This window comes from Lepidochelys olivacea, assembly GCF_965140295.1.
Source record: "Lepidochelys olivacea isolate rLepOli2 genome assembly, chromosome: 1".
In the NCBI taxonomy this organism is placed as follows: Eukaryota; Metazoa; Chordata; order Testudines; family Cheloniidae; genus Lepidochelys; species Lepidochelys olivacea.
Window position 1 is genome coordinate 176,532,116 of NC_140411.1, and position 12,872 is coordinate 176,544,987.

At 39.1% G+C, this 12,872-nt stretch overlaps 1 protein-coding gene across 1 annotated transcript in view; it reads left to right on the top strand.

The window, feature by feature from the left end:
- Positions 1–2,525: 2,525 nt before the first annotated feature.
- The window catches only part of TMPRSS15 (transmembrane serine protease 15), a gene marked incomplete at its 5' end in the record, with an annotated part of 87,318 nt that continues 76,971 nt past the window's right edge, over positions 2,526–12,872 (top strand). Inside the window, 3 exons of the mRNA XM_084625767.1 lie at positions 2,526–2,750; positions 3,219–3,286; positions 7,529–7,680. Coding sequence (XP_084481893.1) covers positions 2,526–2,750; positions 3,219–3,286; positions 7,529–7,680 — 445 coding nt within the window. The remainder of the gene's footprint in view (positions 2,751–3,218; positions 3,287–7,528; positions 7,681–12,872) is intronic.

Sequence of the window (12,872 nt, forward strand, 5' to 3'; positions counted from 1 at the left end):
AAATAAAGATTAAAATATTGAAAAGATTAAAACTCATGAGATAATGAGGTGCTGAACACTTTTAACTCACGCTGATTTCAGTAGGAGTTGAGGATACTCAACCAGGAACAGGATTGGACCCTTAAAGTGACTGCCAACTGGATACTTTGGTTGTATTACTTATTGATGCAATGCTAAATTCAGTTTTATTTCTGGGTATTTACCCTAAAATAGTAAACCAAGCCGCAATAAACTATATTCATAACATTTATTTTCAATTTAAAATTTGCAAATGACAGGTAATTATAAAGCTGATGATTAACATTTACAACTTTGGGTAGCTGTCTCCATAGATATTTTTTATCTTAGACATTATCATCTTCCTTAATGAGAGTTTTGTTTTCTGTTTATACCAGCATATACTGTACATTGATATAATCATTCAGGAATAATATAAAAACTACATCATACTGACTGAGTGTAAATGAAGATTAATGGTGCAATTAATTTACAAATATCTCCTATAAATATCTGTTCATGTGGATCGCTGCCCTCTTTGTCATGCTTATATGTTTCTTGCAGCAATTCTTAATTGATATAAACTTCCTAGCTGGAAATGAATCTGAAAAAATTGTTACCTAAGAGAAGTATCCCTCTTAGTGACTTTGAAATCTGTCTTGTTGTTTTGCTTACAATTTTTGTGTGTGTTTGTGCTGGATTAATTGCACTTGTATGGGTACAAAGCAAGGAGTTGCAACAAGGTAAGTAGTCAAGATTTAACCTTTAAAGGAGCTCTCTGGTAAGTGCTCAAACTTGGAAGCCAACTGTTGTTGTTATTGTAATTATTTTTCATGTTTCATGCTCTGCTGTGACCATTGTTGCTTTAAAAAGATTCATTACAAACAAGATATGCAAAAATTTAAACACTTCAGGCCTGATCCAAAGTTCATTGAAGTTGATGGGAAGACTCTTATTGTCTTCAGTGGGCTTTTGATCAGGCCCCTGGACTTTAATCTCAATAGTAAAGATTATAATATTTGATCAGATGTGTCAGAGGAAAAATTAAAAGCTACACTGGTTGGGGTATTTTTGTTTTCTTTTGTTTTTCATTAAAGTAGGCGGTATCATTTTTGTAAATGTCCTTTATCGAAATACCATTTTATTTGACAAGCTTCTGGCTTGGTCCTCTGAGGTACTGACTTCCATGTAGTGTTGCAGATTCTCCACGTGTCTTGGGATCACATTTTTTCAGAGACAAACAATATTACTAGTTTATGTAATACTTTGATTTCAAGTGCCATCCTGCACAGTACCTTCATCTCCCAACCTTGTGGATAGTGAGATGTGAGGGCACTCAGCTGGTAGTAGGAGGTTCTCGGCATATTGCACAGTCAAGCCCTTGATAGTCAAAGTAGGTTACTGTCACTGTCAATGCTAGTTAGTTTTTCATAGGAAAATGCACTTTCACTAAAATCAAAACAAGTCACAGGAATGTGTCAATTTCAATGACATTTCAAATGGGAAAGTGTAGAAACGAATCATTTTAACTTTCTTATTTCTTTTTAAAATACTTTTTGCAAAATCATTAGATGGGGTATGTGGCAGTGAACCTCTTTTCTTTTTTTTTTTTCTTTTTCTTTTTTTTTTAAAAGATAGGTGGGGAAACATCTAGTCTGAAGAGCCTGCTGAGACTTGGATGTGAGATAGGCACCTGGGTACCTAGACTGAGGCAGCTGTGCGCATGCTCACTAGTAGATTTGTAGGCACCGTGGGGACATGAATGGCAGAAATTTTGCTGCTCTAGAGGCTTTAGATGCCTACAGAGTTGGGCAGCATCTGGTCAGGGGGGTCAAGGACTTCACTGGTGCTGAAATGTTGGATTTAGGTGCATGAAGTGGCAGTGAGGTGTCTGTCCTTTTCTGAATCTAGCCTTTACTACCTACTTGCACATATTTTTTTTCATAGTTTATAAAGCCACAAGGGACCACTGTGATCTTCTAATCTATACCACAGGCCATAGGATATTCCTTGAATTAATTCCTGTTTGAACTTGTTTTTTATAAACTCATCCACACAATCATGTATGTTCTGATAGAAAAGGTCAGTCACACATGTCATATAATAATTCGTTCAGTGAAAGCAGTATTTTCTCAAAGGGGTGTATGTGTATATAGAAGTTCACAGAGCTTTTACTTGTAGAAAGCCAACAGGGTGAGACTTGGTGCCTGCAGTCCAAGAACTTACAAACTTTTAATGGCTCATTGCCCACCATGCTTCCCTTGTATCAGTTAGTTGCTCTAGCTGGAGGAAGCTGACCAGTCATTGCCTCTTTCAGCAGGCAATATAGTGGTTCTAGGAAGCTCTGAAATGAAGATATAATTGAAAGTAATGGGATTAGAAAAAATAGCATGGATTTAAAGATGTTAGCATTGTGAAATAGTATCCTTTAAGCAGCAGAAAAGAATCTGACTTTTCTTTTGAAACCAGTGCAACACAAAGAAAAGCTCTGAATCGAATGTGAAAGGAGAGAGTAGCAATATTTTATGATGATCTTTATTGGAAAAGTCAAATGCAACCTCTTGCTTACATCTCTACATAATTCAACACTTCCACTGTTTTGTTTTTCTTTAAATAATCCAACTGAAGTATATGGAAACAGTCATGCAGCCACAGGAACATTTAAAATACTGTCAGGAGCATCATTCAGCCCTGGTTTACAAGACAACTCATCAGCTGACTTCAAGGCTCTTGCCTTTGATATTCAACAATTGGTAAGAGTCTGTGGTTAACTCAAGAGGATATAACAGATAACATGCCATTAACTGTATTGATTTCTTAAAGGCATCTAATATCGGTTATAACTTGTTGGGAAATTTCTGACAAAACATTTTTGGAAAATGCAGATTCATCAAATATGAGATGGTTCCATCGGAAACCTGCCTGGGGATTCAGCTAGACCAGGACACTGGGGATCCCTTGGTCCCTGTCCTCAATGCCATGGCCTGGCTATCTAGGAGCCCTGGCAGCTGGTGACTGAAATTGACATGATTCTTGTCCCTTTAACCACTGTTAATTGAATAGCAGCGGTGAAACTGACAAAAATGTCAATTTCAGTCACCTCAAGGAGCATATTTCATTTAGGAAGAAAAACATGTGTGGTGTTAAAATCATAATTGTAATGTGTAATTGTGTATATTTCTAACTTGTAGTTCTTCAGAATTTTTCATATTTTTGTATAGATAAATGAAATCTATCAAGCAAGTCAGCTGAAGAATGAATATAAGAACTCTGAAGTTTTGCAGTTCAAGTGGGTATATACTGTAGTTCATAATTTTTAAATTTAAAAATCCTCATTAGATTATGAATCTCAACAGTGCCTAAAAAAGATTTTGTCTCTCAAAGGGGTCCATTGAGAACATTTCATCTCTCCCCTTCCTTTGATGAACACTATTGTGAGAAGCACAGTGTAGTTATATTCCTCCACAGTGTAGTTATATTCTTCTCAGAAGCTTTGGCCAAAGGGTGTCAAGCAATATACAGTAATTCTCTTCCACGGCCAGAAAATTGTCAAAATTTGAATGAAAAATAATTTTAAAAATCTGTAAATTTTTTCACAGAAAATGTGTTTGCCTTTTTTCAAGCTCTACTGAGCGTGCTTCATCCAGAGTGGTCCCAGACCCTGGCGGCTTAGAGAACTAGAGACAAGTTCAAGATTGAGGGACAGATCCTCAGCTGGTTTAAACTGACCTAGCACCAATGGAGATACCTCAATGTACGACAGTTTAGGATCAGCTCTTCTTGGTGGTGATAGAGATTAGGCTACTATTATAACCCAGACAGACCCACACCTCGTGCATTTTGAACAGTATAAAACATGTGGGGTATACTCTGTTTTATTAAAGGATGGTTAGCTTTATTTCCCTCATGCCAGTTATGCCACAAGCCTAACTAAACTTGAGTTCAGTCCAGTCTGCTCATGTTTCAGTGCGGCCCTGATTCAGCAGAGCATCTGCTCAGGACCATCCCTATTCACTAAACAACTTCAGGACATGCTCAAGTCCCAAACATTTCAATGTAGCTTCAAAGGTATACAGCAGAGCACTTGACCACATGCTTAGGGATGGATTGCTGAATCAGAGCCTGAGAGTTCAAAACAGGCTCAAAATCAGGTCATCAAACAATGTTCACTTGTACAGGGCAGGAGACATCAGTGCTATTGAAGCAGAAAGTAATGCTCCTGAACAATATTTGTAGGTGTACCATACATTCAGGGATTGTATCAGACAGACAGAGGAGTATGTAATTACTATGCCCCTAACAGTACTTTCTCCCACACAATCTTCCAAAATAATAAAATAAAGCATCTGATTCTCCATTACTCCATTGCAGAGTGTGTGTACAACACTGCTTTTCTGATCTAGTAGCATCATAAACCCACTCTGCATTGGCATAAATGACTACAGAGAATCAGGCTTTCAGTAAAGAAAAGAGAGGAAACCCAACACTGCATTTTCCTTTCTTTTAATACAACTGTGAGAGACTGAAATGAGACAAACAGAGAAAGAGAGAGAGAGAGGATACCAGAGCAGCACTATGAATATGTATTTAAAGAGTAGGGTATTCATATATTTGTAAAGAGCTGTTTTCTCCATTTATAAGCATACAGGAGGAGATGTTAGTGAGCATGAAATATTCTCCCACAACCATTTTCCTAATCATAGATGATTACATATCTAATATTATTTCTATTTTTATGAGCTTTAAAATAACATGGAGAGGTGTTTCATTATAGTTTCGGTCACTAACCATGGCTAGGCTATTATTTGCCAACGCTGGCTCAATCAAAGCTAGCACAGGTACATTTACCCAAGACAGAAATTACACCCCCGGAGCAATGTAGATTTACCCTAAGTGGGTTGATTTTCCTGAGGTTTGATGCTTCCTCTTCCCCTCCCCCCAATACACTCCTATTAACTTATGCCCTCTAGACATTTTATGGCAAAATAGATTTTTTTTTCCTTTTCTTTTCCTTTTGTACAGGTAAAGTGGGAGCCAACCCTCTGTGAAGTCACAGGGAGACTCCATTAACTTCAAAGGACTTTGTATCAGGCCCCTACATTCTTTGGAATAATCTCTATTCCTGTCCACTGTGCAAATACTTAAATTATTACTTTGACTCAGCAATTATTTTCTACTTGACTCTTCATAAAAAATTGTTTACCCTTTTGGGAAATCTGATTATTGTCTCACCCTTGGAACTCGGCTGAGTAACAAAGACAGCAATAAAAGCTTTTGTTTACTCAGCATGGCCTAGGGGTTATCAGAATCATTTAAGACATTAGTCTTTTAATATATTGCAAACTGTGCTCAGTGCAGTGATAAGATTAATCACCTCATATCAAAGAGTGCTGTTGAATCAGTGGCAGTCTGCTAGCACAAATACTTTGCAATAAGGGCGGTCACTGCTGTTTTTCAGCAGGGAGAGAAAATGTCCTTTTCTCCAATAAGCAACATTATATATTCAACTCAACCAAGATGTTGCTATAAGTATAGACCTGAATAACAGGGGTTACTAATAGAGCTGGGTGAATATATACATTTTCAGTTTGATAGCAGTTCTGAAAAATCAGGAGGAAATGGTTTGGGGCTGACTCGAAACTGAATTTGCGGGCAATTTTTGGTGAATCAAAAAGTCAGAAAAAATTGTTGCAGATTAAACTACACGTTGGTTTTTTTTTTCCAATTGCAGACAACTTTAAATGTTTCTTAATAAAAGCAAAAGAAATATAAGGGACTTAAGGCCACTCACAAAACAGAAGGAGGATGGGGTGCTGTCCTCCCTAATATCAAGGGCACTTACCTGGAGTGTTGGAAACTTGAGTTCATGTCTCCACTCTGGAGCAGGAATTTGAACCCAGGTCTCCTATACACCAGGTGACTGCCCTAACCACCTGGCTATTTGGTATCCCTTCAGTTTTGCCTCTTGAAGCTGTTCCACTTTGTATTCAATAGTGAACTATTCATTGGGCAAAAGAGAGAGAAAGAAACTCTCTATCTTGGTGATTAGAGTATTCACCTGGGAAGGGGGACACCCAGATTCCAGTTAATATTTTTTTTTTGAAAGTGGGACAGCTTCAAGGGGAAAGACCCAGTATCTTGGTGGTAAGGACAGCTATCAGGGGATATAAGAGGCCTTGGTTCAAGTTTCATCTCCAGAGTGGGGATTCAAACCTGGGTTTCCTACAGTCCACTTGAGTGTGATTGCTAGTGGTCTTAAGGGGATGCCACCACCACCTTCTGACTTATGGGAATGGCACCTAAGTCACCTTGTGAATCTAGCCCCCAGAATCAAACTTTCAGTTTGGACATGTCAAAATGAACCATTTTGAAATTTCTCATATTTTTTTCAAGTGAGACGATTTTCCAAAGTCGATAAAAATTCACCACGTTTTGGTTGTCACAAATCTCTATTTATTAGTGAAATAATGTTTCTGCAGAAAATTTTGCCCTGCTCTAATTACCAGGGCATCACTTTAAATGAAAGCCTGTCCCCAAAGAAATTAATGGAAGTTTTGCCATTGACTTCAGTGAAAACATGATTTCACCCTGTATTGTTTCATGCGAACAGCCCCAGTGCTTATTGAATCCACCTGTGACACAAACATACTTAACTTTGGGGTCACAAAAAGAAGTACTTTACATGATGTTTTATCATGTGGATATTTCAAGGCTATTGTCATTGTTATAAAGCCTAAAATGCGAGACCTAATCAAGACTCAGTGTGGGTTTAGCTAAACACAGGTCCTGATTCTCCTTTCATTTACACCGGTATAACACAATTGACTCCTTTGATTTAAATGGAGTTACTTTTGATTTACAGCAATGTAAGTGAAAGGACAATCAGGCTTCAAGTTTCTAAGGTGTTCAGTACTTTTTAAAAATTATCTCCCTTCACCATATCTCTAGTTGCTCATCCATTATACCCTGACAGTTTGAGTTTGGTGGATGGAACCTATTATTAGAATGAGATCCTCATTAGATTCATATATTCTATAGCCAACAGGGACCACTGTGATCATCTAGTCTAGGGATCAGCAATGTTTGGCACGCGGCCCACCAGGGTAAGCCCACTGGCGGGCCAGGGCAGTTTGTTTACCTTCCATGTCCATTTACCTGCCACAGGTATCCCTCGGCCCATGCCACTTTCTGCAGCTCCCATTGGTCTGGAGCAGCAAACCATGGCCAGTGGGAGCTGTGATCGGCTGTACCTGTGGACGCAGCAGGTAAACAAACCGGCCCGGCCCACCAGGGGGCTTACCCTGGTGGGCCGCGTGCCAAACATTGCTGATCCCTGATCTAGTCTGATCTCTTATATAAACACAGGCAACAGAACTTCACCAAAATAATTCTTGTTTGAACTAGAGTATATATCTTTTAGAAAAAAAATGTAATCTTGATTTTAAAAAAACAATATGTCAAATATGTTATTCACTTGGTATTTTGTGTAATTAACTTGTTTTTTTCTTCTGTGGTGTTTTCTGTTTGGCAGAAATGGCAGCATTATCGTAATATTCAACCTATACTTTGCACAGTGGGTATCTAATGAGAAAACAAGGAATGAACTCGTTTTAGGAACTAAAGCAAATAAAACTAGCCTTTTGCAGACTATTAACATTGATGTGAACAGCATAGAAATCACAGGTAACTATGAAAATTATTTGCTTTCTTTGAAACCTTGAAATGTAAGTCAATTGCAGACATTGGCACTCAATCCTGCAATGGCATATATGCAGGTATACAAATCCACCCATGAAAATTCCATTACAGGAGATTCCTTTACTAGCTGGCACAACAGAGGCTACATAAGTTGTAGGGAAGAAGGCCCAAATCCTCAGTGGGAGTTAGGTACCTAAATACTTTGGAAAATCTTGACCAATAGCCTGTGAGCTGTTCACAAGTGATCTCCTTTAGCCAACCTGGAAGGAGCATTCACAAACCACACTGGGAGCGATGCAGTCATCTTCACAGAAGGGTGTGTCAGTGTGATATATACGCTTTAAAAGGGAAACAAGAGGATAAAATAATGGTGGAAGCCCAGTGAAATTCCATAATATTAATCCTTTATTTATGGTGTCCATCATTTATGATACCTACCAATGTCCTTCAAGGTAACGTAATTAAGGCCCAACAATGTTATTTCATAAGTAAATGCAATTCTTTCTCCCAACATTTGGACCAAGGGTAGTGAGAGGTTCTAGTGTTCATAGAAAGTGAGATGTTCTGCTTTGCTTGTGAAGGCAGATAAGGGAAGGAAGTGGAATTTCATGTAAGTGGAAACAAACATTAAGAATGGAATTTAAAAGGATTTGATGATTCAGTTTCATTTAACCAGAAAGGAAAAACTCTGAGTTGTCAATAAGTGGATGAGGTGATTCTAAGCATCATAAATATGATTAAAAAGTGGTGGTGGGACCCTCGATACCCAGAGGGAAGAGGTGTATGAGTAATGGATAAGACCTGATCCAAAACCCAGTGAAATAAGTAGGAATATTCCCATTGACTTCAATGAGTTTCGGAACAGGCTGACAGTGAGGAAGAGAATAAAAAATTAATTTGAATCCCTTGAAGTGGAAGTTGATTAACTCACATTTTTAACCTTGTTTGAGACACTATTAAGTAGCTACTGATTGCCTTCATAAGGGGAGAGAGACATCTGGTGGATAAAGTTTCTTACACTCTATATACTAAAGGCACATTTCATGCTAGGTGCTTTAGGTATTCAATGACTAAATTCAGAGCCATGACATCATTATTTATCTTGACTATTTGCACCATCTAGAAGTTTGTTTTTTTTTCTATAAAACAGCACATCATTGTGGGAAATGATTGACCACTATATCCCAGAAATTCTGTAGAAGAAAATTATGAACTGAAAGGGTGATATATCTACTTGTGAGCTTCGGAGTAGCCAAACTTTTGTTGCTGTGAGAGATTAACAGGTCTGACTTAAAATGAGATAACAGCTGTGTATTCCTCCAGGACTACTGCAACAATATGATATCAGTAATTGAACATCCAATTAATCATTAGAATGAAAATTGTACATAGCACTTTAACTTCCTAAAGCTCAACATACTATAGCAAGAAAAGTCTCATCTCCATTTTACAGATGAGGAAATTGAGGCACAGAGGTGAAGTGATTTGTCCATCATCCCACAGCTTCCATAGTGATAGAAAGTAACTTTCTTTTTGGAAAATTGCTGCCATACCACATTTTAATTTCAGCTCATTTAACTGATCCAAATATTGTCTTATGCGATGCAGGTGCCTCAAGGAGTACTGTGATATAAATGGTAATATGACTCAAGATGGCTGCTTGAAAAGATATGTCCCTTCTGACAGTCACAGATGAGTCCCCATGAGACCCCAGACACACATTCTCTATAAAATCCTTCTTGAAGAGGAGAAGGAATAGAGATTGAGGAGCCTGTGTGCATGAGAGAGAGTTGGGAGAAAGGGCTTGATGTGGAATGGTAATCCTTGGTGAGCTTGCAGAGTGGGAGGAAAAGCTGCAAGAGAGGTAGGATATTCACCAGGAGAGAACTGGAAAATTTCAGATGGCTCAGAGGAACATTCAAGTAAAAAATATTTGAGGTATTCCTACACTAATGTGAAACTCCAAAATACTTTATACAGAAAGTTTACACTTAACTTGATTTTGTTCCAACAGCTCCTGAAACTCTGACTACAAGCCCACCTCTATCATCATCAGGTCAGTACTTCTTGTAAATGAAAACTAGCTTGTGTGCCCAAGTAAGGTACAATAACAAATGTAGGGCCAGATATTCATCCTGTGTGAATTGGCATAGCTGCATTGACTTCATTGGAGATGCACTTCAGTACAGCAACTGGGGAGCTGGTCAATAAAGTGATATGTCACCTGAAGTAATACCCTAGATAATCTAAGACGCTTGGATTTGAACTCACCTATAATGAGGAGACAAACTTTTGTATTTTGTATGGAAGTCCTTGGAGTCTAGTGATTTAAACCAGTCTGGAAAAAAAATAAAAACAAGCATAAATCTTTGCCCACCCATTGACTCCAAACAAAAACTTTGTAAAGATTCAGATTGGTTTAGATAAGGCCAGAGCTATCCATCCTTATGTTATGAGAGATGGTTAGTGCAACAACTTTCCTAAGCTTTGATTCCATTCTCAATGGAAATCTTATGGGGAAAGGCACACTTAGGTTTCGCTGGACACGGGGATGCTGCCACAGCTGCTGGGCCTTACAAATTTAGAATCAAAGGTGAGCAATTAAAGCCAGTTGGAAGAGGCTCAAAGGGAGAGACTGAGTTTCCAACACTGCATGCAATTGTAATGAGAGAAAATTGTACCCTAAATGATCAATCACTATGTACACACAAGCATCCTTGTTGTTAACTACACCACACACTTTGCACCTGATTTTCAACTCAGGTCTGTTCTTCCTCCAAAAACAAAGCCTCTATCTCTTGAGCTGAAAGATGCTCTTCATTGGCTGTGATAACACATCTTTTTTTGAGATGAGATGATCACACTGAGGTCTTGGCAATAGTACATACGCACAATAACCAATACCTTAATCAGCAGCCAAGGGCCTATGGTAGAGGAAGAAGGTGCTTTGGGAAGAGTTGGGTAAGAAGAAAAAAGTAGACTATTGTTAGAAAGGTTAGGAGGAAGGTGTTGATGGGATAACCAACAGATAAGCACCCAAACTTTTCAGATTTTTTTTGAGAACCATCAAAAAAGTAAATCTACACACTAGAGTGTTTACAGATATAGATTAGAACTAAACTAAGGGTTATCTCAACTATGTTTTGTTCTAGCAGAGCCTGCGAATCTCACTACAAGTCCCCTTCCATCAGCTTCAGGTCAGAACCTTTGCATATCATGAGAATACAAGATAATGCTATTGTTTGTTAATGGAAGAACCTGGTATCTACCTGAAGTCTCTCTCTCTCTCTCTCTCTCTCTCGGTTTGCATGCATACACAAATATATGATGAGATTAGCTTAATAAATCATGAGATTTAAAAATAACATATGTTGGATTATTTAATGTTATGTTATGAATTGTTGACCTTTTAAAGTTAACATTTTCAAGCTTTTCTACAAAGCCAGGAGCAACAGAAACTTAACTATTTAGAAAATCAAAACTGAGATTCTCACCTGACTCCAGGAGCTGGAGTTTTGAGACTCATGAGAGTCGGTGGCTTTGCTTGACGCTGGACAATGTCAGAGTAGCAAATATGGGCTTCTTTAAAGCAATAATTAACACTTTTCCAATAGTGGGAAGATTTTTATTAGGCCTTTAAGGGATAGGAAAAGTGCTCCTGAAATGTTTTAATCTTGAGGTTGGTTTGTTTATATAAATTCAGAACCACTCACAACAAGCAAGTCTTCAGTTGGTAACTTAAATATAGTGAAAAGGTTGTTATTTTACATAGAAGACTTTGGTATCCATTCACTTGTACAAATTATGGGCCTGAGCCTACAAATACTTCATACATAGACTTTCTATTGACTGAAAAGGGAGAGCCATGCACAGAGCAGACCTTTCAAGATTGGGCCCTAAACACAAAGGATATTATATAGTATACGGTGTTGGATTAATAGAGCTATTTTTGCAAATCGTGGACTACAGGGGATATTTTGAAAAGCACAAATTACAGTCAGGTGCTTAATTCCCACTGGCTTTCAGTGGAAGTTTTGTACCTATCTGCCTGTAGTAGGGTGGTCACCCGCTCCTGCCTGGAAGGACTTAAAATGGTCCTGGGAGAGGGCCGGGGCTGGGAGCCTTAGGCTGGGCTGATTGGGAGGCAGCCTCAGATATGGCCACGCCCCAAACAGATTCAGCTGACCCTATAAAGGGGCTGCTGGGCTGAAGCTCAAGAGACTCTCTCTAGCTTCTGAGAGGGAGGGACATGGCTGCAGGGACCTAAGCAGAGTACCTAGATTAGAGCAGGGCTGGGGAAGGGCCTAAGGAACTAGGGAGCTCCAGCCAGAAAAGCCCCAGGCTGCGGCCTAGCATTAGGCCCAACAGGTACTGGGGCTTCAGGGGACAGCCCAAGGTGAGACAGAGGCAGCAGGTCCAAACTCAACCTTGCCTGTGATGAGTGGCTTATACTGCAGTCTGCCCCAGGGTGTTGGGGGCTAGCTGGTGACTGGCAGGAGCCTACGACTGAGGCGAGGTAGGGATAGGGGGTGGGAGGTCCCCCAGGGAGGGGAGACCCTGCAAGTGAGGGGTTACTGCCAGGGGTCAGCACCCCAGCATACAAGGGGCACCAGGTCCAGGAGGGACACGAGGGCCCGGTGTAAGCGGGACAACGGCCTGAAGAGGGCGCTCCAAGGCTGGAAGTGGAGCTAATTCCCAGGACACCAGCAGGAGGTGCCGCAGGGTTGAGTCCCACCTTTGAGCCATGTGTACCTTTGAAAATATTTCCCAGAATCATTAATTAGTGCAAAGTATGAGAAACACAAATGCATTTCAGATATGTCTAAGCATCTGCAATTTTTACATGTACAGTAGCAATTTATACTCCTCTATGGATTGTGATTTAGAGGTAATTTGTTTTTCAGTCTTAAAATAAAAAAAAAGAAGCATTTTCAAACAAAATACCAGTTTTCTTATGCCCAGAAGATAGCAGTACAGTTTGTTTTTTTGAATAGGAATAAAAATGGAATTGAAGGTATCTTTTGTAAACACAACTCTCTTATTGCCTATTAATTTCACTCAAAGCATATCTCTGGATATTTGGTGTAGTTTTGTTCGTGTTTTTTTCATTGTGTCTAGAAATGTACTAAGTTCAAGCATCTCACCAAGGTTTGTGATCATTCCCTTTGCTGATAAGT